Source organism: Aspergillus tubingensis (genome assembly GCF_013340325.1).
Source record: "Aspergillus tubingensis WU-2223L DNA, scaffold_7, whole genome shotgun sequence".
Lineage (NCBI taxonomy): Eukaryota > Fungi > Ascomycota > Eurotiomycetes > Eurotiales > Aspergillaceae > Aspergillus > Aspergillus tubingensis.
The window spans coordinates 3,416,924-3,443,444 of record NW_023336281.1 but is presented as its reverse complement, the minus strand read 5'-3'; the positions used below and the strand labels follow the sequence as shown (position 1 = coordinate 3,443,444).

The following is a 26,521-nucleotide window of genomic DNA, read 5'->3' as shown; positions in this document are numbered from 1 at the left end:
ATCATCACATATTCTCGGTCCCTTGAGTACCGGGGTGTGTATCAATTTGCAGTTGTCTGCATTTCTTGGCCCGATTACATGCCTGTGCATTGGTTTCTGTAGCATTTGCATTTGCGGGTAGTAGTATGATATTGTCACATCGCAGCGACGGATATATAGAATCAACCCAATGTATGAGTTCTGAGTCCTAAGAAATGTCGGTCACAGCATATAGCTACAGATATAATACAGTGTCATATCAATTATTGTGTATAAGATTGAGCATATATATATCACATTAATACGCAGTTTGCATCGTATTCAGGCCATGGATCAAACTGTAGGGGATGAACTGGTGGGCGTCATCCAATTTCCATCGCCCTCTGGAATCGAGCATTGACGATGCCTGATCTCGTCGCCGGCACCAACGAGTCGTCTCGGTGGCGCAATTGGTAAGCTTACCCTTCAACAAATTCATCCAATCAATCAGTTACTAATTCAATATAAAGGTTAGCGCGTACGACTGTTAATCGTGAGGTTGAGAGTTCGATCCTCTCCCGGGACGTCCATTCTTTTTTGTACTTTGTTTTTCCAACTCACCATACAGCCCGCGACTATAAAGGATGTGGAGCAGTCACGTCTAGCAGACCTTTGTGGTCGGCTCAGTGGCGACCAGAATTGTTTTTTCTTTTGGTTGACAGAGAGACCTTGAATGCAAGAAAAGCGAACGCTGGCCTGGCAACATTTCATACCTTTGCCACCAACAATTACCCCTATTGCGTCAACAATCAGCTGCAGGTTATGGGAGCCTGGCCGATAGAAAGCCACTCCCATTCATATGCATACACAGTCGCTGGAGCCATAAAATGACCAAACGGCGGCCAACGGAGCGCACGAAAGCGACAAGCATGGGAGACTTTATACATGAGAAGTGATGAACATGGCTATACCGCACGAGGAAAGATCCACCAGAACAGCCATGCCGCCGGCCTAGACCACAGAACTGTGAGGCGAGCTTAGACAGTCACAATGGCAATAACGCCCCATGATTCTTACACGACCCACCCCCCTGCCGATGGCATTGCCACAGTTTCTGGGAGTATAATACATAGTGAGCAACATACCCAGCTACCTGAGATTACAACAGGTCCCACGGAGTACTGTGAGTTGACTACTTGTCAGTGTGGCAAAAGCATTACAGTCAGTTCGATACCATATGATTCCAGAAGCATCAAGAAAATCAGGCTGTGGGCCATAACATGGGATCCCATTCCATTGATCATGCTGCAGCATCCGGCCAGGGCCAGGATAGCATCCGAGAACAATCTTCTCTACTGTTCGTTTCAGTCCAGAGCTGGGATACTCTAGCATACGCTTGAGAAAACAAGATATCGATTATGAGCCACTACGACATGATCAGACACGTTACATGTTTCGATAGGACAATAATCACCCTCTTCTAGAGGTGTATCAGCTGGTGGCGTCATTAGCTGGATCATACTCATTGGGCTGTACCCATTGATAGTACCATAAGTGGACCCCTGCAACAACTGAGTAGTCTCGGTGGCGCAATTGGTAAGCTTTCACATCCGAACTTAATCATATCTCTCAGTTACTAATCCGAATATAGGTTAGCGCGTACGACTGTTAATCGTGAGGTTGAGAGTTCGATCCTCTCCCGGGACGCTTCTTTTTTGCATATTTTTGACCACCTTCCCTACCTTTTGTTTTTCCTTGCTGAGCCGAGTAGTCGACTCATGGGCGAAGGAACAATAAACTATTGATTTGGTAGCCTTACATGATTGTGTGCTGGCAACCTCCATTCAACAGAACGCTACTCTCGTGTTATACTACTAACATATCGGACGAATCGCAAGTTCGAGTCGTATTCAATAGAGGGATATGGGAGTTTCTCTTCTCCCTTGCTAGTCCAATTTTTTACATAGTTCATGTGGTTATAAGTTATATCCTGCAACTATTCATGTGCCACGTCAGGGTAACGATAACAGTTTCGAATGTACTATTTGATGCCCATGACAGAGATGTTGTCGACCAGATGCAAATGCCAGATATCATCACATCTGCAGTACCTTGGCAGTACACCGTCTAATAACAGCAATCTAGGCTCTCCATCAGATTCGAATTAAGAGGGACACCCTCCTCAGTACATGGTAATATGAACGTCATTCTGCACGATCCGGGACGCCAATTCCGAGTTCTGGTTTGATGGCATAATGAGAGGAAGAGAATATACCCAGGGTGCCTCTTACATATCCATTTTACCAATACAATACAAGCCAGGGAGGAACTTGTTGTACATCTACAGCGGATGCCAGACCCGGTGCGGACTTTAAGCCACCACTACATACTACTACTACTATGCAGTCATTCTTATATCCCACACAACATTACGAAAACATATTAAACACCTGGAATATATTTCCGAACTGTTTGAGCAGCTCATTAAAAATGTATCACCACCCTCAAGAACAGGTGAAGACAACAAACAGCTCTTGTATGGGGGTAGTGGTAGATACCTCCTCCTTGTTGTCGAAACGCACCCCTAATATAGCCAACATCAAAGCAATTCTTCAACGAGTCGTCTCGGTGGCGCAATTGGTAAGCTTACCCTTCAACAAATTCAATCCAATCATATCAGTTACTAATTCAATATAAAGGTTAGCGCGTACGACTGTTAATCGTGAGGTTGAGAGTTCGATCCTCTCCCGGGACGTTTCTTTTTTCTTTTTCTTCTTTATCATCAAACAAAATGATAAGGCATTCTCTTTTGATCCATTTGTCTAATTTATATTTTTGATATTCTTCTGGTGCGTTATGGAAGTAATTCCAATCTTGTGTCTTTGGGATTTGTGGTGTGCCAGCTTGGAAGGGCCGGGAGGCAAGGAAGTATACGAACAGGCCTCGGAGACATCTTCACCAACTAACCAAGTGAACCATACAATCGGACCCTTTCGGCTTTACCAATGATACCTACTTCTGGTCTAGAACGTAAAATATCAGCTGATAATACATCCATCCAATCCAAGTCCCCAAAAATCAGTCACCAAGGTGCCCGCGGAGACATATCGGAGACATACTCCCATCCTTCGCGCCTCAGCACACAGCTAAGCAGTAGAACGAGCAACACGAAGCAGCCAAAGAAGATATATAAAGGCGCCCTATCTCAAGCCATTCCTCATCCCCATCATCACTCAATTCAACACTCATCTCTCTTAATACCATCAACCCAAAAAACCCAACACCCAACACCCGTCTATCAAAATGCCCCCCAAAATCTCCCCCTCCTCATACCTCACCCCAGCCTTCGTATCCCGCTACCACCTCGCCGAGAAACTCACCGGCGTATTCGTGGCGCCTCTCGTCCAGCACTCCGGCATCCTATCTATACCCCGTGATAATAACAAGCAGCCTCTGGTCGTCTTCGACAACGCCTGCGGATTGGGAGTCGTATCCAGCTATCTCAACAGCACGCTGCCTGAAGATGTCAAGAGAAACTGGACGCTGACCTGCGGAGATGTGACGGAGCTGATGGTGGAGTACACCAAGCTGCGGAGCGAGAGGGAAGGGTGGGTGAATGCTGAGGCGAAGGTCGTGGATGCTCAGTGTACGGGGTTGGATGGGGATAGGTATACGCATGTGTTGTCGGCTTTTGGTGAGTGGTATATCTATTCTATTTGATTAGTTATGGAGGTTGTGGGTGGGATGTTTATAGTTCAAAGGATGATCGGCTGATTGGTGATGTGTGGTGGTAGCGTTCATGATGATACCTGATGCGAGGGCTGCGATGAGAGGTGAGTAACTACTATTCATGCTGGTGTTTCGCTGATGTTGTTTGGATTGATGATTGATTGGAAGTGAAGAAGCTGACAGTGTGTTTGTTTTTGTTAATGGTAGAATCCTTCCGTATCCTCCAGTCCGGGGGCGTGCTTGCGACTTCGACGTGGAGGACCTGTATGTCATGCTCCTCCCTTTCAATCCGCCACTTCAATTAGCAGGTCTAACCAAAAGTATATCAGCATCCTGGCTCGTCATCATGAAAGAAGCCATCGAAGCCACGTCCTGGAACGTCAAGTTCCCCACCATGAAAGAGTTCCTGGCCTTGCATAACGAAGGCTGGGACGACGAGGCATTCGTGAAGGCCCGGTTTGAGGAGGAAGGGTTCGAAGATGTGGAAGTTATTGCTGTGCAGAGGGAGACCTCATTGACTGTATCCGAGTTCATGGAGGTCGGTGAGGGGATGATTCCTATTGTGACTGGGGCCTTTTGGACACCCGAGCAGCGGGAGATGTATGAGGCGAAGGCGCCGGTGGTGATTAGGGAGTATTTGGAGGAGAAGTTTGGAGCTGAGGGCGTGGTTAGGATGGATCCGGTGGCTGTTCTTGCGGTGGGGAGGAAGCCATAGTTGATAATGGGGTGGATTGGGGTGTTGAGAGTATATGCGACAATGTTATTGATTTATCTGTAGTGTTAGTGCTTATGGAAAAGCTCTTTTACGTCTTTATCAGCTAGTTCGAGGCACCAAAAAGTGAGGTCATAGAAGTCATTGAATTCGCATGAATGTCCTTGTCCCGGATAGACCACTAAAGCTTAGAGAAACACCTGTTGCTCGGCAAAACTGCAACACCTGAAACAGTCACCTGAAAACTGGAGTGAACCTAACGCCATTTGATCCTATCCCGTCCCCCCTGTGCTCCTCTCAGACATTCATGAACTATGCGGAAATCCGACCCGTGCAAGACTCCGGTTCGGATCCATCCGGTTATCCAAATCCTCGTAGCGAAGAATAAACTCGCGCTGTAGCATTTGGTCAGTATGCGCGTGACGCGAGTCATTGAGAGACGACATCAAGCAGAGACGACGGTAGACATACCCGAACCTTCTTCCAACTGGCGGGATCCCACAATAGGTAGACTCCCCTTTCACTCACGCCGCGATCAACGTCAACAGGACCGGGGTACGTCTCGTCGCGGGTAAGCCAGCACCGTTCGATCTTGTGGTACCTCCACTTCCGACCCATGAGCTCTTCCGCAACGACCTCCTGCAGTAGATCTCTAGGCTGACTGTAGAATATGTAGAACAAGGTCTCGTCGCTGAAACTCGGGATACGTGTTTGGAGAGGTTGGACATTGGCGACATTGTAGCACGCCGGGAGCGCGAAATCTTGCTCCAAAGGAACTCCTGGCATGGAGGCAACGAACGGCGAGGCAAATGACGTATGTAAGGGTCTAGGACGGTGTGAGAAAAGCCTTCGAAGTTCAAGAAGTGGCCAGAACATACTCTGGTTGATTCAAGTCCAGGCCCAATGTCATGAGATCCTGTCCTACCGCGAGACTTGAGACATCAGCGTTATCGCTGTGAATCATGCGCAGCAGGCCTGCCAGCCCAAACTTGTCGAGCTCGCTCATTTCGGCCAGTGGTAATTGATCAGAACTTTGCGCAGTCCCTGAAGCTTCCTTGCCAGTAGCGGGAAACCCTGGCGGGCGCATAATGTGTTGCTCGGTGTAAGCACTCTGGTTCGATATTACACTGTTGTTCAACTCCTAAAGCCATGTCAGTATCGAAGCGATAAGCGTGTCTGGTCGCGACCCTTACCTCCTTTTCTTGCCCCGGGACCCTGCTTGACCCCTGATTCACCGGCGATCGGGACGTTTCGATACCTGAATAGAACCTATTAGTTTGAGATCGGGTCGACCAAGTCACTGACACCTACCCCCTGATCCTGCAGTGGCAGGCGACATTATCCGCTCTTGTCCGTTTACCGACGCGGCGACCATGTTGCGAGCTTGGGCAGACTGAGCCTGACTCACGCCCGTAAACGGAAGGCCACCGTTGTAGTTGCCAAGCCCTGTACTTTGTATCAATGATCCTCTCCGATCTTGACCGAGGTCCGTGGTGATATTACGTCCGAGTGGGGGAAATTCTTCAATGTTGCCGGTTTGAGGTTGCCCCCCGGCACCTAACTGACCACTGATGCCCTGACCACCATTCCGGAAATCGTCCAAACGGTTTGCGAACTGAGCGCCCGAGGGAAATACGTCGTCATGCGAGGGTTGCGATTGCTGTTGCGGGTGGTGGGTCTGTGTCTGCGGAGCTCGTGAGGGTGCTTGGGAGGTAGCATGCTGCGGCCTTTGCACAGGGGTCTGCTGCATCGCACGTTGGCTGGCGTTTGCCCATACTAGATGGCTCGGGTTTTGGGTTTGCGATTGCGGAGGCGCTCCAGATAACGAAGGGAAGTCTCTGGAAGTAACAGCCAGGTTTCTCAGCAATAAGTTCGACGTGTCCTTCAGGAGGCCTATCCATAGACCCAATCAAAAAGAGAGAGCAAGCCACACTCACGATAAGTCAAGAGGAGTGGCAGGTTGAGAACCGCTCAAGCTCTGTGCAAATGTTCCCATCGTCCCAATGTTGCGCTGCTGATTGCCTTGTATCCCCGGCGTTCCGCTGACGGGTAGGTTGAAGTTCCAATTCGCTCCACTACCTGTTGGGTCCGACACCGTTAGCTTTCAAGGCGGATCTACCACGTCAAGACCAGACAATGAGTCGCACCAAGTTTACCGTTTGGCAGGCGCGCCGATGCTAATGCCGCATTTCGAGCTTGTGCTTGTTGTTGGGCGGGGAAGCCGGACATGCCTCGCAAGGGCTGGGGGCCGGGTCCTGGAAGCCATAACAGTGATCAGCGACATAGCCCAGGTGAACGTGCCAAATTCGGGGGGTGGACTGCTTCACCAAAGCCGGGGGAGGGGCTTGGCATGGTGACGAGGAAGGCTATTGCGGTCGCAAAGGAAGATCCATCTGGTAGAGAGCTTGCAATTGAAGCCCGATGGATAGCGAGACGCGGATCCAAGCACCAGCCACCCTCCACACGGCACGATGAAGCTCAAAGAGAATGAATGGGCATGAGAGAAAGCATTGATCGGAGGCTGCTGGGGTTGCCGTAGCAAGCCCGATCGGGAGGACAAAGGGAAGAACGTGAAAATCACAAACCTGGCCTATTCATATTGCAGGATAGTCGTTTGAGCAGTACAGATGAAAGAATAAGACTCTGGCGTGTGATTTAGAGAAAAACAGTGGTACAGCATGTGAGCGATAAGAAACCAATGTGCAGCCAGGATCTCTGCCCACACAGTGTTGCGCCGGCTCTGGGAGGTGGAGTGGCTGCAGACGCGCGCTTCTGGTTCCTGCACGGACCTCCATTAGCCGCCCATTCACAGTCATGCTCGCTTTCTTGGTAACCATGAGCACACGACCACGCACTGGATTGGGAGGGTGATGGGAAGTTTGGTCATGTATCACTGGTTTCTTTTCCTTTACGGCAATATTACTATGCATATTAGGGAGTATATAGCGCTCAAGACGTGGGGATGACAGATCATGTGCATCACCTTCTTCCCAGCTATCTATGTAATCAATGGCATCACTATCGGCATCCTCTTCCACTTTGTCAACATACATTAATCTTATTCGATCCGACCAAGGTAATTGAACCCGGTCTTATTGGTAGTAAAATACCTCATTCATACTCATTCTCCGGACTGAGTTTTCTCCCCACGATGTGCAAGTAGGAAGTTGTTCCCCAGCTGGTCGCACTGTGTGACCAGCCGCAGCCGCACACGTGATCTAGGCGCCCAAAAGTCCGTTCCGTTCGCTTTTGATCCGGAGGCCGCAAGGACATCCTCCACTGAGTCCCTTCGCCGTCACAGGGCTGCTTTACGGTCACAATGCATCGTCAGTCTGTTTTACGACTGGCTCGCCAGTCCGGGGCTTTCCCGCTGGCCGAATTGCCCCCTCCCTACCTCGCCCCGTCTCTCCATTTCTCCATGAACCGCTCGACCGTTCAGTGCTCGAACTTTTCTTCCACCGCCGCTGTCGCCGCTGGCCGTGGTGATCTTAACAAAGTCCGCGCCGTGTCCGCTATTCACCGCACTGGCCCCAAGTACCGATTGGGCGTGTCCAAATACCCATTGCCCAAGCCAGTTTCCCCAGACGCTCTCCCGAAGCGCAATGCCACACCAGACCATGGACTCTGGGGTTTCTTCCCCACGGACCGGACCGCTTTGAGCACGCCGACATACGACATCGAATGCGGTTAGTTTTGGAAACCTATAAGGCTGTGGTGACGTTGTGATGCTTACTATCGATCGTTTAGGCCGCTCGTGGTCGATTCAGGAACTCCGTGAGAAGTCATGGGACGATCTCCATTCCCTGTGGTGGGTCTGCGTCAAGGAGCGCAATCGCATAGCTACGAGCGATATGGAAAGGAAGAGACTGAAGGCTGGTTATGGAGAGTGGGAATCCGCTGAGCGGGATCGTGTGGTAAGTCCAGTTCTGTTGCTGGTCCCTGTTTTACAATTACGAAAGCTATAATTCTTTCACCATCGCAAATAGTCGATGATATGCAATTGGCTGCTGCTCACTTTGATGCTCAATGTACTAACGAATGGCTGTTCTAGATCCGCGTCACGCAAAACGGCATCAAGCACGTTCTTCGGGAAAGATGGTACGCCTGGGAGGAGGCCCAGCGTCTCTACAGAAAGGGCTACCGGCCCCAGGAGGATAGCCAGGAGTAAGGGCATCAGCTCCACGAGAGATATCACAAAAGGAACCGGGGTTTGAATCTGGGAGCTCCGATAGAAACTATTGGTCTGTACTTTTGTATGTAGTAGTATGTAGTATATGTTCTCTTATTATTGGCAACGTTTTTTTTTTTGGTTTACTTTTTCCAATTATTTTCTTTGTTTCTCCATGTCAAAATCCCAGCTAGTTTTGATTTTGGCGAACTGATTATCGAGAACCGGTGTTCTGTAGTTCCGTTGAGAACCCTACCTACTGTACCTGGTTGTGGCGGAAGGGATGCCAGATCTAGACTGTCAATTCTCATAACTAGTGCATTATAGAGCCATAAGGGAGATGAGAGCAGATAGTGTGTCCAATAGTCAGGGAGCTGACCAGCTAATCGTTACGTCGAAAGCGGAAGACATGATCGATCCACTGCGGCACGACCGATGGGAAAAAAGGGGCAGGAGGAGCACTCAGGAGGCGAAACTGAAGATGGGAATGCTCCATCAAATTAATTGCATGGTCGTAAGGAGCAAATCACCCTGAAATGACAACGTTATTTGGACTGGTGGAGCCAGGCTGGCGGGCGTTAAGACAAATAACGAATCAATATTTCTTGATCGATGATCCGCGGGGGGTGCCAAATCTACCCTGGCGACCTCCTTTCAGTTTCGCCCTCCTCCCCTTCAACTTCACCGCTGCCGTCTCCGCATCTTCCCTCTTCCCCTTCTCTTCCTCTTTCCTGCACATCTTCTCTACTACTCATCCGCGTGCCTCTTGACCCATTTTAAGATTTCTTTTCTGTATATTCTTTCTTCATAGCCTCCCACCTGAAACTTTACACATCATGGAGGAGATTGCCCCCGAGTATGATGTTGTGGTGCTCGGCACTGGTATGTGCTACCCCGCCGCCGCTCGACGACAGCTGTACTGACGCCCCTCCTACAGGGTTGACCGAGTGTGTCCTCTCGGGGTAGGGACTCCTTGCTGCTTGCATTTCCACTGCGGCAGTTTACTGACAGTTTGTTCTACAGTGTTCTCAGTGTCAAGGGAAACAAGGTGCTTCACATCGATCGCAATGATCACTATGGAGGGTGAGTTGGGCAGCTTCTTGGTAGCTATCCGTCATCCCACCCGCCACTAACCGTGACTCCAGTGAGGCTGCCTCGGTGAACATTGAGACTGTAAGTGCTTATAAATACCCCCACAGGCTGGATATAGCTTGAGAATAGCCTTTTCTCTCGAATTCTGGCTTGCTAACACATCTTCCATACTTTAGCTGTTCAAGAAGTACGGCAACGTCCAGCCCGGCGACGAGCCCTGGAAGAAGTATGGTCGCGTCAACGACTGGAACATCGACTTGGTCCCCAAGTTGCTCATGGCCAACGGAGAGTTGACCAACATTCTGGTTTCCACCGATGTTACGAGATACCTCGAGTTCAAGCAGATTGCTGGCAGCTACGTCCAGCAAGGCAAGGGTCCCAAGGCCACCGTTGCCAAGGTGCCCTCCGATGCTGGTGAGGCTCTGCGCTCATCTCTCATGGGCATGTTCGAGAAGCGGAGAGCTAAGAAGTTCCTGGAATGGGTTGGTGAATTCAAGGAGGATGACCCCTCCACCCACCAGGGTAGGTACAAGTACGCTTGATCGTTGTAGCGCCGGCGCTAATGCAACATAGGTCTGAACGTCCACAACTGCACAATGAAGGAAGTGTACGACAAGTTCGGATTGGAGGCCAACACCTGTGACTTTGTTGGTCACTCCATGGCCCTGTACTCATCCGATGAGTACATCCACAAGCCGGGTATGGCTGTCGAGACCATCAACCGCATCCGTTTGTACGTGAACTCGATGGCACGCTACGGAAAGTCCCCCTACATCTACCCTCTTTACGGTCTGGGCGAGCTTCCCCAGGGTTTTGCTCGTCTGTCCGCTATCTACGGAGGTACCTACATGCTCAACACCTCTGTTGACGACGTTCTCTACGACGAGAGCGGCAAGGTTTCCGGCATCAAGGCCACCATGAAGGACCGTGACAACGAGGCCGAGTCCATGACTTTCTCCACCAAGACCAAGAAGATTCTCGCAGACCCCTCATACTTCCCCGGAAAGGCCAGAGTCACCGGCTACCTGCTGAAGGCCATTTGCATCCTGAACCACCCCATTGACAAGACCGACAGCAGCGACTCGCTGCAGCTGATCATCCCCCAGTCGCAGGTCGGCAGAAAGCACGGTAAGCTTTTTAATTAGGTGCCTCGAAATTGAATTTGCGCTGACTCTCGCCAGATATCTACATCGCCATGGTGTCGTCGGCTCACAACGTCTGCCCCAAGGGCTACTACATTGCCATCGTCTCCACCATTGCCGAGACGGATGCCAACCACCACCTGGAGCTGGAGCCTGGCTTCGAGCGCCTGGGTAAGATTGAGGAGAAGTTCATGGGTGCTCCTATTCCTCTGTATGAGCCTATCGAGAGCGGTGAGAAGGACAACATCTTTATCTCGAAGAGCTACGACCCTTCGTCCCACTTTGAGACCACAACCGGTAAGCCCCCAGCGCATAGACTTGCTGCAGGATGATGACTGACGTTCTATAGACGACGTGCGGGACATCTACCGTCGCGCGACGGGCGAGGAGTTGGTTGTTGAGGGTCTCCGGGAGGGCCAGAAGCTTGCGGAGGAGTAAGGAAATCTCCGTGGAATGCATATTGGGGTAAGGTAATATCTTGACGCTACGGGCGCTTTTGAATCGAGTCATCCTAATTTCTTTTGGACTTTCTCTACGCTCATGAATCATACCACTATTGGACTCGCACACTCATTTGGGTTTTGCGTCTTGAAGTAGTAGTCGGGCCTGCATATACATCAGTTGACCTGATAAGTTGGTGTCTGGTGCACCTGACGTGTGAATAATTCTATCTCAACAGACATCTGCAGTGTAAAACTTGCTTTCTATCATTATGCGCCAAGGCCAACTCAGATCTTGGTGTCGGCGGGATCCGTATTCGCCTTATCATGTTCAGCCACGACACATACACTCCCATCCAACTTCTGAATCTCGGCCCGTAGCAGCGCCATGCGCTTCCCCATATGCACCAGCTCACACACCAGCCGGATCTCCATCCCCACGGGCACTGGCCGGATATACGTAGTCTTCAAGTTCCGACTCACACCACCATAAGAATACAAGCCCGGTTTGGATAGTGCCATGAGTAACGTCGAAGAAAGGACATCAACCATGGTGGCCGCACACCCGCCATGCAGGTTCTGGAGGTAATTGCATTGTTTTGGGATGACTTTCAGGAGATACGAGACGCGAGCCGGGGGACCCTCCGTGGCGGACTCGAACCGGAGGTTGCATTCGTGCGGGAAGAAGTCCCAGGCCTGCGCGGATCGTTAGGATGCTGTTTGCGGATGGGGCAACTAATATATAGCACGTGCCTCGTCGTTCTTATCCAATGTAGGAGGCCCCGTAGAGTAGCTGTGCACAGTTTGCTCAAACGGGGTCAGTTGGGATAGCGGACGAACGCTCGGTGCTGGCATCTTGGATGTTCGTTGGGGAATAGTCGGAGACATGGCCGCGGATGTCAGTCGATGGATGAATGTATGTGACTAATATTATGAGCACGTGGTTTTTTCTTGGTCAGGTTGCCATAATGAAAATTATGTAAAGGGGCTAGGGGAAAACTACTTTTATAGCTTATTGAGCGAGAAAAGAGGATACTAATTACTCTGTTGCATGGGTGATCTCTTCATAGTCCGATGTCCTTGGATAAGGGTCCAAACAACCGAGGTTGCCGGCACATCGTAAACCTGCTTGTCCGTACGGGCCTCTTACTCGCCCTGGAAGTATGCTATAGCTGCTCAGGTCCCTGACTTGTCAGTTCCCTTCTTGGTAACACTTTCTTGCCTTTTCACTTCATTGTATAGTTTGGGTGGGACCTTTAAGAGTGGTTATTCGTCTCGGCATTCGGGCCGTGATATACAAGCTATGCCATGATGCTTGTGATTCTAACCGGTGGGATGTTCGTCATGGACCTATCCTTATCCACTTTCACAAGGATAGGATATCCGGGGAGATGGTAAAGATGACAGTCTTCCAGTCTTGTGATGATTTTGGAAAGATGTTGCTAGTAGGTATTTTCATTACGTTCTTTCCAACCTGTCTGTGAAGAGCATGCACCTGACCTGGCGTCATGTCTTCTGCCTCAGGCATGAAAGGCACCCGTGCCTGGCCCGACTCCATTCAGACTCTCCGTCAACAATCAATACAATCCTTCCATTGAGCCAACCCCAGTCTATGAGAATAGCTGGCAGTGGTTATAATCAGATCTATTCAAGATATATATTCTTGTCTAATTAATCTCCTAACCTTCGGTTCCCTCATCCCGACCACTAATTCTATCGAAACTCCCGGTCGCAGTCCAAAAATATTTCCTTCTCCGCATCTATCCCTCCGCTCCAGTGCCGCACCCTCTGATGTTTCCTATGAGCGCCATTGACCTATCCTTATTATATACCCGGATATAAAAGACAACTGTTACGAAGCTGTACCCACAATCACGAGTGGTGCAGCTAGACCTCCCCCGACGACGCAATACCCATTTCAACACAATGAAGGACCCGCGCGCCAGCAAGAGGAGAAGGGTGTCGGACGCACAAGTGATTGACGAAGATGGGGATATTACCATGGGCGAGGGCGCCCAAGATGCACCCGTCTCGCCAGCAATTGAACAGACGAAAGCTGCATCTCCCGCAGCTGAAGAGCCAGAAACGCCAGCTACTTCGAGGTCAAAGCGGCGGCGATCTTCGCAGGGCGCCGCTGTGACTGGAAAGGAGGATGAAGTACAAACTACAGATACACCTACGAGGGGTGGAGTACGGTCGAGTGGACGACAGCGAAAAGCGCCGCAGAGGTACGGAGATGAGGTCGTGAATACGCCATCGCGCAGGAGAAATGCTTCTACCCCAGGTGCGAGTGGGTCAACGACGAGGAGCGCTCGCAGGGCCAAATATGTTTCGGAAACAGAGGGCGATGAGGAAGAGGAGGAAGCAGAAGTCGTCGACGATGATGACGACGACGAGGACGAACCGTCTCCGCAACCGAAAAGACGGCCGACACGGACGCGGTCGAAGAAAGCTACAGTTCGGTTCGAGACGGATAAAGATGATGCGTTGAAGAAACGAGACGAATCGCAGATGTCTCCTACACCGGATGATTATCAGGATGGGCTGGAGGACCTCGTGTCCATGCAGTTACAGCAGGATCTTGTCAACAATGACTTGACCAGCGCTGAGCAGACCGTTGCCGCCAACGGGGAGTCGCTTCCAGAATATGCTGCGAAGCTCCAAGCGCTTGTGCAAGAAGGTCTGACGGAGGAGCTGCGGGTACTGACAGGATATGTTACGCAAAAGCTGAATGGCAAACGACGGGTGCCACTGAAAGGGCTCGAGACTGAGTACCACAAGGTCAATCATCTGATTGAACAAACTGTCGCTGTCGGTGAAGGTAATTCGATGCTACTTCTCGGATCTCGTGGAAGCGGGAAAACCGCGATCGTTGAGACGATCATCTCGACGTTGGGAAAGTCGTACAAGAATGACTTCCACGTTGTCCGTCTTAATGGCTTCCTGCATACGGACGACCGATTGGCGCTCCGCGAAATGTGGCGTCAGCTTGGCCGTGAGACAAACACTGAAGATGAAGCTGGCAAGGTTAACAGCTACGCTGATACCATGGCTACACTCCTTGCTCTTCTGTCGCACCCAGAGGAGCTCTACGGTCCGTCCAATGAATCAGGTACTGCGACCGCAGCAAAGTCCATTATCATTGTCCTGGACGAGTTTGATTTGTTCGTCACACACCCTCGTCAAACACTGCTGTACAACTTGTTTGATATCGCGCAGGCGCGCAAGGCCCCAATTGCAGTGATCGGACTCACCACCAAGGTGGATGTGACGGAGATGTTGGAGAAGCGAGTCAAAAGTCGCTTCAGCCACCGCTACGTCTACGTTCCACTGCCACGATCCCTAGAAACCTTTTCTGACATCTGCTTCGCCGGACTCAACCTGGAAGACGAGGAAGTCTCGGAACTGCTAGAATTGGCTGATGCCGAAGAGCAAGCCATCCTCCAATCTGACAGCTGGAGTCGCTTACTGGAAGGATGGAGAGCTTATCTGCAGGTAAGTGCGCCTCATTGCACGACAAATAACCACACAGACCACGTTTTGCTGACCCTAGTGGGCAATTTCAGGGCCTATGGATCGACGAGGCGTTCGCATCCCACCTACGAAGGATATACCATCAAACTAAATCCGTGAAGGAATTCTTCACGAGTGCTCTGATTGGACTGAGCGATCTCTACCACAGCACCCACTCTCTCACTACTACTCCCGAAGGAACATCTTCCCTGGAGATCCCCACCGCTACCACCTTCACCAGTCACCTTCTATCCTGCCCGGACCCTGCCCCTCTCCCATTCTCCGCGTCGACCACCGCCTCCGCAAGTCCCTCATCTCTCCCGCTCTCGCTCCTCCTCGCAGCGACCCGCCTAGCAGCTCTATACGAACCAGGCTTCGAGACCACGCAGCTTCAGAGCGCTGCGCCACTGGCACTCTCCTTCCCCGCAGCGTACGCAGAGTACGTGCGACTGCTGACGACGGCCAAGACATCAGCCTCAGTGTCCGGAGCCGCGGTCACTCCGGGACGGGTCTGGGGTCGGGACGTGGCGCGCGAGGCATGGGAGAAGCTCGTCAGCTGGGGGCTGATCAGTCCCGTCGGCGGGGGCAGTGGCACAGCAGACGGACGGATGTTCCGGGTGGAAATCAGCTTCGACGAAGTAGTCGAGATGGCCGGTACGGGAGGATCATTAGGACGGTGGTGGCGGGATGGCTGAGCCAGGAAAAAAAGAAGAATGTTGCCTGCACGGTGCAGGGAATTGCCCGTGTGAGGTGAGGGGTGGAACTCAGCCTTGCTTGCTTTTGTGTTCAACAACGGGAATATGTGGGTGTCTAGACTAAACTTACTTGGTACTATGTTGCATTGCATGATGAGGAATCTTACACACACACACGTTGCATGTTGCACATTCCGTTACTCCACATAGGAGTTGAGGGGGGTGGGACGGACGGGTCGAAGGTAGTTACTTACTTTGCTCATCGTTTGTAACAAATATACATCTGCCTATCCCTTATACTAGGCAGCAGTAGCAGCAGCAGCAGTAGCTACCTAGTATCCTTCCCGTTCTTTAGATAGAAGATGATAGCTGCCTAGACAGCAGTTACATAGACGTCTGCCTAGGCGCAGAGAGAGACCAACAACCAACAACTAAAACAAGAAAAGAACAAGATGGAGGGGAAAGGAAGAGAAATCTACCTTGCAGAAAGCCTAGCCTAGCGAATAACTAGACAGACATAGTCTAGTGTAGTCTAGTAGTCAGGTCTAGACAAGTTACTACCATACTAAATTCCAACTTCCCCACATAGAAAGAATCAGATTATGTAGTAGTATCTGGTTAATATGCATGGGTAATAAGCGGACGCTTATTACTTGTTTGAGTAGTAGGTGGTGGTCGGGTTTATATTGCTGACTTACTAACTTATTAACTTACTAACATATTAATTACTGTCTGATTTGTTGTTACTAACTAGGTGGGTAGTAAGTTAGTGATGTTGGCTAAGTGTTTAGTAGTTGCAGTAGTGATGATAATCAGTGGGTTTGAGAATTTTACCCCTCATTACTTAGTTACTAGTATCAGATGTTGTGTGGGATAAATTTCCCACTATGTAAGTACTTAGTAGTTGTCTAGAATGGTCTGTGGTTTGTTGGGGGATGACGATTTTATATGTATGAATTATATAATTTATCAGGTACGGAGATCTATATATTCGAATAGTATTAAAGAAAACGGAGAGATAAGTCTGAATAGTGCTAATAGTATACGGTCGATTGGCCGGGAAAATATTGACGGAACATCCATACATAATACTGTAGAATGATTGACGACATGTGGCTGAGCTGGTCGGATGTTGACTGAATTGACAGAAGTCAGTACGAAGGTCCTCTTTCTTTTTTTTCTTTGAGAGTATTAGTATTTGTGTATATATGTATATATGTATGAGGGTTGTTGCTCAATCATTGGTACTTATTAGTATGATGAACTGAATGAATGATCATTGTAGTGGCCGTATCGTAGCGTAGGTTTTACATAGAAGATAAGAATAATCTGCGTGTATATGTGATAGTATAGAGTATAGTTGAAAACATTTATTTCAATTACTACTCCGTAGTGATCCACCATTGCGAGAGCTATGTCAAGTCGCTAGCAGCCTCATTATCTGCATATTCTACAGTGTAATGACCATTGTAAAGTCAGTAAGTCCACTATCATCAAATCCACATCAATGGTCTGATTATGTGCATATGGTTATGCAATGGAAAATAGGTACTATTTAGGCAAGTAGTCGATAGCTAGTAAACAATAAGATCGCCGATTAATACAGTAGGTTGGCTGTACGAGATACGTTGTTAATTCGCAGAATGATCGGTCGCGTGGATGGATAAGTAATAAAAGTGATCGACTTAGTACAGGTAAATGACTCGATGACTAGAAGTGCTGTGTGGATGGATGGAGGGATGTGCCTGACATTCTTGACTTTGCTAAGATGCGTAGTGACTAGTATAGACTCTGCAGTCTAAACGGTGATGGAGGATGTGATTCGTGCTAATGGGGTAACTACTAAATGGTGCGGTGGGTTGGGTGATACCGTTGGGAGGGGTTGCGATGTGATAGATGGTCTACAGGGGTCATACTTAGGTTGACCAACTTTAGTGGTGAGGTAGCCAAGGATACACATATGAGATGGGGCTGAGTGCTGCTCTGGACCTACCGCTGCATATCTAGTCGCTGTCTAGGTATGTACCTACTGCTAGGGTCAACTGTGGGGGAGGGAAAGGTAATTGGACGGGATGGAGATGATGTGTATGTGGGTTGTGGTGGTCTGTGTAGGTGAGATCGCGGTGACGGACGGTTATGATGATTGTCGCGATGGTGTCAGACGGGGCTGAAGGCTGTGTGGCAGAAAAAAGAGGGGAATCGGCAGAGCTGCCTTAGCTCAAACTGCCTAGTACGTACCACCTCATGGCAAAGCAGGGTAACCAGCCCGCGTCCGGAATGATGCTACTGCTGCTGCTGCACCGTCTCCTCATGGCAGGCAAGGTACATGGGCACGCTGAGGGGAGGGATTCACGCACCATTGCCCATGTAGTGCTCCGCGGATGACCAAAGATTGGCCAGCAGCCTGGGCTGAAATGAGCCATCATCCCTCCCCAGTGGTCTCGACCAGCCTTGTGCAACCCTAGCCACGCCAGGCCGTGAGCAAGGGAGGCTGCCGGACTAGTTCGAACGGAAGTCCGGCCAATAATGGGCGGTAGTCTGGTCGATCAGCGTGACAGAGGCAATTCTCGGTTGAGATTAGGTTCCTTTGGTCACCCTGGGTATGAGTGGTGATATGGGACACAGTAATCCTTATGGAAGGAGGACTGGACCGATACTCCGCACTTGCACCCCGTCCATATCACAGAGCTGGTATATGCCCACGCATAAATAACTGTGATATAACCACGCTATAGACTTAATAATGGGGGCGAAATGCACCGTTATTGATTATGTACGTATGGGCGATGCAACTGCGTGGCTCTGAACCGAATCCTGGTGCGATCCTGGCTCATCTCCATCGCCTGTCGACTGGGGAACTAAGACGAATCGGGGCCACGTCTCTTGCACACTAATGCATGAAATGACCGTCTTGAGCTGGCGCAGGACCAAAGTGGAATCGGCGGCGGGGTTAGCCGGGAAGAGAGGCTGCCTGTTTTGCCGGTCGTAAGGTGTTCGTCTGGGATTATTGAATGTTTTGGGCAGAAGATAGATTAATGTAATGCGCCCCGGAGAAAGATGTCATTGATGGGCTTCCGTAATCTGGACGGGATATTCCGCGCCCCAAAGTATGTTGCTGATGCTGCTGATGATGATCCGGTCCAAGCCAAGCCACGCTTGGGCTAACCGGACACTAAGGGGACCGAATAGCGACCTCCAGTCGCTAAACACATACACATGTAGACATCCTAGCAAGCTATTTCGTAAGCTCCGTAGACAGGAGAAACACACTGTTCAGAGTTGACCTAACGGCCAGCCTCGTACTTCGTCGGCTGGGGTTCGCCCAATGGTCGGGGATGGGCATCATTGGCCCATGCACCGACGATGCAATCAACCGAACAGATCCCTGTCACGCCGGTTCAATCATCGCGCCGCACCCAGTCAGCATCCGGGGCAGACCGGGTCTGTCTCTCGCGTGTGTGCGCGTGGGAAATCAAATCGGCTGCCCCTTCGCATGGCAGCGTGAGCAGATGGATGGTGATCCGAGCCATTTTCGATCAGGTCGCACAGCATAGAAGATCCGATTGCGGGATGGTGGGAAAAGGGAACAACAGGCTATCCTTCGCCATATCACCCAGTCAGCAATCAGCATCATAATTCACGATTTGCCCATTGAAACAGCTGAAGGGAAACCCCCCTGGAAGCTGGTCAGGTGGGGCCACGACAAGGAAAAAAGCCTTGGGTTTAGTTTTCGCGTGGAGAGCAAGGATCAGCGTCTGCCACAGAAAAGCATCAAATAGGAACCAGTGTAGTTATCATGCATGCTGGTAACCCCTTGCTTCTGCAGCGGCAGAAAGGAAGGCGTGGTTGAGGCCAAGGCAGAAGACATAGTACATACTTATGCCGATGGTGGGCCAAACTGCGTTTTGAGGCAGGACAGGCAGGGGTATGTATAGTGTGCCTATTTCATATCGGGCGTATCTCAATTCTTCAGCAGAAGAAGCGCTGAGGTAGTCCTGCATGGGAATGGAGACACCATGAGCGACGATGATGATGGCCATGGTGATGAGGAGCAGCAGCAAGACGAGATAGAACAACCAGCCAGCCAATCGCAGCGCAGGCTGACAGCAGTAGCAGCGCATTAGGTTGGCCCGAAGGAAGATGGCCTGAAGTTGGCCTGAAGCAGGGCCCCCCGCTCCGGCTCCGACTCCGGCTCTTTCCGCCTCCGACTCCGACATCCTTTTGGGGCCTTTTTCTCGCCTTATTTTCAGTTTTCGGTAAGTGGCTTGGCCGCTTTAGGCGGTAAGTAATTGTCTGTACGAGACTAGTCCATACCGTTTCCCTCTCATACGCAATGTAACGCTCAAGGTTCGATTGGCCGCCTCCCGGAAGATCCTCCACGTGCGTCTCGTCTCCTGGAACTGACCGACTCAGGCAGAGAGCCTGTTGACCCTCGGAGAGTTTTGCTTCTGACTAATCGATTTTCGCGCGACGATATCGGCCGCCATGGCCCCAATTCACGCCCTTTAGTAGCTGGACGCCGGAGTCGGACAATTTCCCCGGGACCCTGCTTTGGAAAAGAATAGAATAGTCTGAAGACAATTTAGCAAAGTTCCAAGACAAGACAAAACTAGACAGAAAGTGACATGTATGCGGTTTAACTTATCTCCGCCCCCTTCCTCACTTAAGCGGTAAACCTTGAGCCCGGCCGCCCCCAGCGCCCAGCTTACCCAATCCGTATTCCCGTAAATCCTTAGCCCGTCACCCCCATCATATCCGGGGGCCTGTGGATTCATCATACAAATACGGTGAATCAACCATGCGCCCCCCAAGACAAATGCCGGAAAGTCCGATGTACACCGTGTGATCCGTCGCTAACTTACCTCAGATAGGTACGAATCCCTAGCCTCACCCAACAACTTACACAAGAGAAAAAGAAAAAAAGGACAGGGAAAAGTCTTACACATGGAAAGAGTGGGGGTGACCAGCAACCCCCAACCGACCGACTCCTTCTAGCGTTTTCCAGAAGTCTTCCAGAATCCTTCTAGCGCATCCATCGGCGTCCCACCAGCCCCGAAACAAAGAACCACCAAGCAATAGCGCCCCAGGAGTAGATTAACTCAATTAACTCAACCGTGGATACAGCCTCACTAGTTTCTCTTTTCTCCAACGGGGAACACCGTATGATTTTCTTGTGATCTCATATTCCTTCTACGGTTTCCATTGATCGGCAGATCGGAGGACCAACAGTCGGAAAAATTGGACTGCCTGCGAACCACATACGCTTCCCGTCCTGGAGGGAGGATATACTTGCTTGGGAAGGAACACGTTGTTGACGGATGGGTCTTTGAGTTTTTGCGGACTTGTAGATCCCCAGCCGATCGAAAATTGCGACGTAGGGGCGAAAGCATCTCAACTACTCAGGTAGGTAATATGGTGCGATTGGAGGTAAAAGGGGAAAATTGTCGAAAAAAAAGTAAAATAAAATCAGGAAAAAAAAAAGCTTGGTGAACTGAATGGACATCGGCGTCGTCCGATCCTGGTAAACTGTAGTAGTATACAAGACTAGTGACCGCTCTAGAAGCTTCAGCTGGGCTTCTTTCGCCACCGAACTACTGCACGATGCAGGAACAGTGCGTACATGCTACGTAAGTTAATAACATCTCCCGCCATGATGGTAAGTTGGATTAGACATGCAATCCTGCTGGATTTTAGCCCTTCCAACAACTTCCTTCTAGAAAAACCCCCAAGTGCTTACTATCGTTCCAGATATCTGGCGCAGCCGATACTAACAGCACAGTAGTACAATGTAGCGTGTCTCCCTGTGCCCAACAGGATTCACATCCCATCCCATTCCATTGCCCCAGATAAACTATCCTCCTAAAATAGTTCATCCCATACCCCCCTTCCCCTGGAGAAATGATTCTAGAAGGATCATAAATGCCGGAAGCCGAAAGGATGCCTTCCCAACCACACTTTCAGCTCTAGCAGCTGAAACAAACAGGTCTTTCTCAGCCGACACTCCCGTAATCCAATAGACATCAAACTTACGAAGTACCCTGATGTTGGTTCAGGGGGTCCGTCGCCAATTGCTACTATTTTCAACTATCAGCCACAAACCAAGGTCGAGAAATTCCAGGGGCTTCCAGCCATCAAGATACAGTTCATCAAGGTGTCCAGGCTAGACTATCACTGTACTAGATACTCCGTAGAATTAAGACATGCTCATATCAAGCAAACTCTAAGTGCGAACTTTAAAACCCGCGGCAGCGGAATATCCCGCCCCCTACATATTGCCCAGACACTATCTTGAACTTACACTAAGGAAAGTTAACGCAGTCTCCTAAGCGGTGCACAAACACACACACTAGATAGTACTACTACTAACGGGCTAATGGGCAGATAGATATTAGATAGATTGTGTGAGTAGATAGACAAACACACCAGAGTCCAACCCTAACCTCCAAACCCGAAAACCCACCAACAGAAGAATGGTAAAACCGCATATGAGGGAAAATTTTTCCATGCCCCATAATGACGACACTTGCGCCCTTCCATACTTAGTTACATGGTACCTACTGTAACTAAATATTCGTCATATGACCTCTCCGCTCGTCTCGTAAGAGTGGAAACCAAAAGAGAAAACAAAAAAAGAAAAAAAAAAAATTATAATTCTGGAAGCATGAAAAAGTATGGATGTGTATCACCACAAAAAACCCACGTGGCGTACACACCCGCGCCCGAGAATACTCCAGAACAAAACCGTGTACGGAGTACCGACCATTTACTCTTTTCTTCCATGTGGGATGGATACCTACTACTACCTACCCACCAGCAAGTGGACAAAAAAAAAAGAGAGGGTTTATTCTTCCGTTGGTTCCAAATTCTTGAAATCCGAAACATACAAAAATACAACAAATCAACTGATTCAGCGAAATAAATACACTGTAATATAACCCCCACCTTTTTTTCCCTCTGTCCTCAACCCGCTGCCAAGACTTTACTTACTCCACCGCGCTGGAACCGCGTGAACTCTCTGACCGCTTTTCTCTTTTCTCTCTCTGGTTTTTGTGTTTCCGGGTTGTTTCGGTATTGGGAATTTTCTATGTATGGATCAGGGTGTGAGGGAGGGGTCGTACCTTGGTTCGGGTGATTTCAGGATGGAGAACTAGGTAATGGTGTAGAGGTTTCAGCCGAGGTATGGGTGTGAATGTTCGGGAATGACGTATGAGTCACATTCTGGAACATTTTCCTTGTTCGTTCGTGTAGATGGGGTTTGGTGGCTGATAAGGGTATGGATTTGGTTTTGGTTGAGGTATGTGTTTTGTTACTTGTGTTATGTTTCGTTATATTGAGTAAGGTAACAGAGAGAGAGAGAGAAAGAAAGAGAGGACTTGTTTGTTATGTAATTGTAGATCCATAGACCGGTTAGGATAGTAGTAGACCGGGTATCTGGTTCTCCGGTCAACTAAATAATCGAAGTAACAGTATGTAGTTAAGTAGCTTAGTGATGGGGCGTGATAGAGTAGCAACTCAGTTGTCTATTAACATACTGTATATAGTAGTGATAGCTGCTGCTATGGAGTATCTAAACTACAACCTATATTAAAGATAGCTATCGCTCCACTAGTCTGCAGGTCACTCTATTAGGTAGGAGGGTAGGTGCTTTGCAGACTTTACGTACTAGCTACGGTTAGATAGATCCATATTAACTCACTAACTATACTCCGTAGCTAGTTAGTAGCTGCTACCTATTCTGCATTAGAATGGATGAAGATGGATCAAAAAGAAAGCGGACTGAGCACAAGCCTGCTGATTTAGGCTGAATAGGAATAGATTTAGTGGCGAATCAGCTGATATGGAAATGATGGAGGCGTTGCTCGTATTTGTCTGAGTATTGTGTGGCTGTTGATATCTTGGTAGATAGATAGGATAGAAGTCTAGAGCTAGGCAGGTAGGTTTGATCGTCCAACTGCCGTGTGTTGATGTCGGCTATTATCGGGGTATTGCCTGTATAGATCCTAGCGTAGTTACTTCCATCCAAGGCTTCCAAGTATACTTGGATGAATGTTTTGTGCCAAGAGAGATATACGAATACCGACTGGTATGTTTCAGCTGTCAAGTCAATATTGCGCCAAGGGTTTGTGGCAGATTGCTGAAGAAATGCCAGTAGGAAATAGAATTTAAAATCCGACCGCGTTAGGCAGGTTGCCTGATTTGTTTGCTTGGCTGGGCCGATTGGAAAATAACCCATCTACAGTAAATACATGGCAAGGTTAGAGACGGATATAATGAATGACCCAAAGTTAATTTCGAATAGCACGGACGATGGTTTACTCACCAACCACCCCTTAGATCATACTGAAATTATGATAGACACATACCCTGAACCTAGACAGGTCCATAACGACGCCATGCCAAAAGGTTGAAAAGTATAATTTGAAAAGGATAAGAAAAAGAAAGTTGATATGTGGCTGAATGAGGCGCACCGATAGCTGAGGTTCTAGCCCTTAGGATTGTCTGACTCGGTCGCAAGCCACATGCCAAATGCGACTGACTCTTCTGGAATATTTCGCCTCACTAATGTTGGTCGATTATAGCGAAAGGACGCATGGACGGGAAGCCAAGGATGGATGGCGTGGTAGATAGTACGATTGGCGCCGTGCAGGAGGCTACAACATCGGCAAATATAGGTGTGCTAAGTTGGTACTTTTCTTTGTAGGCAGGAGGAATGTCACCAAGAATATCGCCAGTAGAGTAAGTAAAGGACCCCCCCAGCAGTAGCCTAGACGCAGCCTTGTCTTGCGTTCCGACGGGATGATCCCTGACCGCCACGCGAGGAGTAACGCGGCTGACAGGGATCATCCATCTGCGTGAACTGGATAGTGAGTTTCGCATGTCGCGGCTAGTAGCGCAGTTGCTAAGGACTGTTGTTCTTGTTGGGGCCGTGTGGATTGGTTCGGTTTGTCTCCTGGGTGATAGAGAGAGGGGGAGAGAGGCTCCAGAAGACTCCGTACATACTGTCATGCAGCAGGATTTGAAGCTATCCATCTCCTGATATGTATGGAGGTTTCCCGATTTGGCGACCCGGCCCCCTCTGTTCTATTTTCAAGGCTTGCTGTTACTATTGAAAGGCTGACGCGGACCCTGTCACGACCCTGTAGTATGTATTTAGTGTTGCCTAGATACCTATCTTTAATTCACATAAAGCCGAACGACCAAAGCAATATTCCGTACCTGCTCTCTTGTCTGGGCACGGCACAAGTGTCTGACCGCTGCTATCTAAACTTCATTACTGATTACGTGACAGCATGACAGCGACAGACGGAGTTTCAGTTTGTTGTCTGTGACCGAGATTCTTTACCGCCAGTCCGGTCACGGCTCCAGAGCGGGCGCAAAGAAGGAAAAAAAAGAAAGGAAAAAAGGTGTGGATAGCTCCGAAACGGGGGAATTGCGCCATTGCAGCCCCTCCTTCTCATGGCTCACCGCTTCCTGTTGCCCCAATTGCTCTGGTGGAGACACACTTGCTACTGCTGCTGTTGCTGCTGATAGCTTGATAGGCAAGAAAAGCCACCAGAACAATTCCAAGAGTGGGTAATGGAATATACACAGAGATAGATTGCCTTGTCTACTGCCCGGGGGGGGATCTGATCGTAAATCCTTCATCAGAACGAAGTAGGGGTTACGTAGCCGCCATGGGAGGTCACTATGATTGGTACGGTCGACTATCTGACCGCTAGGCTGATGGCCCTGGGTTGAGGTTAGGTGCTACTAACGTTGGGCCCGGAAGATTTCGTGAGCATTCCCAGAAGATGATTGATTGTCATTCCTTTCGAGTTACGCTGCTGTAGCTAGCCGGCTGGGGCGCACGTCAGACGCAATCCTGCTGCGATCAGACCTTCGACGTCCGGGGGTTTAGGATGAGCCTCAGGATTAGAAAAGGATCAGGAGGATTGAACTGTGTGTTGGCAGGATCGTCTCTTCCTGAGCCCCTTGTCCTTCATTTCCTTTGTTTCTTTTAGCTCGATGGGGGGCCCTTTTAACTTTGTGGCGGATTGCCAATGGTCGTGACAAGCGCACTGACAGCCTGCTCTGGGTATATGATGAGGGCTTACTACTGTATAGCCGTATTCAGACGCTGCCCCCATTTTGAACTGGGACTTGTGGTAGTGGTGGTGGTCAGTGTAGCCGCAGTGTACATTGGTAATCCTGGTCTAAAATTCCCTAGTGGCCCCTTTAGGGAGAATCAGGAATTGGACCGCACTTGTGAACCTTGTTGGCGTCCCAAGTCCCAACATTGAGAGAGATCTGGAGATGGGCTGGAGAAAGTTGAACTAGTAGTAGGTTGGAGGATAGGCCCCAGCAGATCCTCGATGTATGTCATAGCGGTACTACTTTTACGGAGTCACCTACTACCTATTTCAGACATATTCTCAGGGTTTATGACGTGATGCGACAGTACTAGTAGGACACGGAGAATTGCTGTGAGCAATAGCTTGTCAGTTAGCCATGCGATTGACACCCTGGTTGATGCCAAAATAATGAAATACTACCAAAAGTGCCATGATTTGGCGCAAGACGGGACGGTCAGGTCCAAGAAATGAGGATGATTGGGCTTGGACCCCGAGAAAGAGGATACATAGTTTCCCTCTGGAATGTGAGTTGCGAGACACACCGGCGGGCGAGGCCAAAACGGCCGACAGCCAAGCCGCCCGAGCAACCCAAACCAGCCGCCAGCTTTTCTCCACGTGTGTCCACGTGGAACCGCATGGGTCTCGGTTAGGACAGAAGGCAGGAAAGAATGCACCTGGAAGAGTCGTGGAAGAGCGGGAGACGCATCCAAGAAGTAAAAAAAAAAAAAAAAAAAGGCGAACGAAAAGAGGCATCGGCTGTTGTTAGTTTTCATCCACGCGAAGTAAATAAAACAATACGAGTGCCATCAGAACTCAGCCACACGGGAAGCCATCTGGTTTGTTCTGCTCCACCGCGTCTATCTATCTGGGTCCTTTTACCCTTTTCTTTTTGGGATACTACGTAGGCAGGGTACTTTGTAGGCATATTCTGAAACTTGATCGGCTCAATCACATTATTGA

General features: G+C 49.6%; 7 protein-coding genes and 3 non-coding genes across 10 annotated transcripts; 7 read left to right on the top strand and 3 right to left on the bottom strand.

The window, feature by feature from the left end:
* Positions 1–413: 413 nt before the first annotated feature.
* Positions 414–544, top strand: AtWU_t158. Its single transcript has 2 exons — positions 414–448; positions 511–544. It is a non-coding gene; the product is annotated as a tRNA-Sec (tRNA).
* Positions 545–1,536: 992 nt separating this feature from the next.
* Positions 1,537–1,665, top strand: AtWU_t157. The gene is made up of 2 exons: positions 1,537–1,573; positions 1,630–1,665. It is a non-coding gene; the product is annotated as a tRNA-Ser (tRNA).
* Positions 1,666–2,580: 915 nt separating this feature from the next.
* On the top strand, positions 2,581–2,713 carry AtWU_t156. Its single transcript has 2 exons — positions 2,581–2,615; positions 2,680–2,713. It is a non-coding gene; the product is annotated as a tRNA-Sec (tRNA).
* A 548-nt stretch (positions 2,714–3,261) lies between these two features.
* Positions 3,262–4,402, top strand: gtmA (gliotoxin thiomethyltransferase; the record flags this gene model as incomplete). Its single annotated transcript, XM_035501203.1, has 4 exons — positions 3,262–3,652; positions 3,753–3,791; positions 3,895–3,951; positions 4,017–4,402. The coding sequence occupies 4 exons, from the start codon at positions 3,262–3,264 to the stop codon at positions 4,400–4,402; spliced, it is 873 nt and encodes a 290-aa protein (XP_035357096.1).
* Positions 4,403–4,704: 302 nt separating this feature from the next.
* Positions 4,705–6,751, bottom strand: AtWU_06092 (NOT2 family protein; the record flags this gene model as incomplete). Its single annotated transcript, XM_035501202.1, has 8 exons — positions 4,705–4,794; positions 4,871–5,225; positions 5,278–5,540; positions 5,593–5,657; positions 5,711–6,237; positions 6,337–6,478; positions 6,547–6,654; positions 6,727–6,751. The coding sequence occupies 8 exons, from the start codon at positions 6,749–6,751 to the stop codon at positions 4,705–4,707; spliced, it is 1,575 nt and encodes a 524-aa protein (XP_035357095.1).
* Positions 6,752–7,718: 967 nt separating this feature from the next.
* On the top strand, positions 7,719–8,567 carry mrpl4 (mitochondrial 54S ribosomal protein uL29m; the record flags this gene model as incomplete). The annotated part of the gene is made up of 3 exons (XM_035501201.1): positions 7,719–8,085; positions 8,147–8,313; positions 8,451–8,567. 3 exons carry the CDS (start codon positions 7,719–7,721, stop codon positions 8,565–8,567), a joined length of 651 nt encoding a protein of 216 aa, XP_035357094.1.
* An 836-nt stretch (positions 8,568–9,403) lies between these two features.
* On the top strand, positions 9,404–11,239 carry AtWU_06090 (secretory pathway gdp dissociation inhibitor; the record flags this gene model as incomplete). Its single annotated transcript, XM_035501200.1, has 8 exons — positions 9,404–9,449; positions 9,505–9,529; positions 9,591–9,650; positions 9,713–9,740; positions 9,836–10,181; positions 10,233–10,787; positions 10,841–11,098; positions 11,151–11,239. The coding sequence occupies 8 exons, from the start codon at positions 9,404–9,406 to the stop codon at positions 11,237–11,239; spliced, it is 1,407 nt and encodes a 468-aa protein (XP_035357093.1).
* Positions 11,240–11,529: 290 nt separating this feature from the next.
* Positions 11,530–12,096, bottom strand: AtWU_06089 (PaaI family thioesterase; the record flags this gene model as incomplete). The annotated part of the gene is made up of 2 exons (XM_035501199.1): positions 11,530–11,937; positions 11,995–12,096. 2 exons carry the CDS (start codon positions 12,094–12,096, stop codon positions 11,530–11,532), a joined length of 510 nt encoding a protein of 169 aa, XP_035357092.1.
* Positions 12,097–13,167: 1,071 nt separating this feature from the next.
* AtWU_06088 (origin recognition complex subunit 4) lies at positions 13,168–15,449 on the top strand (the record flags this gene model as incomplete). Its single annotated transcript, XM_035501198.1, has 2 exons — positions 13,168–14,736; positions 14,808–15,449. 2 exons carry the CDS (start codon positions 13,168–13,170, stop codon positions 15,447–15,449), a joined length of 2,211 nt encoding a protein of 736 aa, XP_035357091.1.
* A 3,794-nt stretch (positions 15,450–19,243) lies between these two features.
* AtWU_06087 (uncharacterized protein) lies at positions 19,244–20,227 on the bottom strand (the record flags this gene model as incomplete). Its single annotated transcript, XM_035501197.1, has 4 exons — positions 19,244–19,721; positions 19,780–19,901; positions 19,950–20,020; positions 20,113–20,227. The coding sequence occupies 4 exons, from the start codon at positions 20,225–20,227 to the stop codon at positions 19,244–19,246; spliced, it is 786 nt and encodes a 261-aa protein (XP_035357090.1).
* Between the last annotated feature and the right edge of the window lie 6,294 nt (positions 20,228–26,521).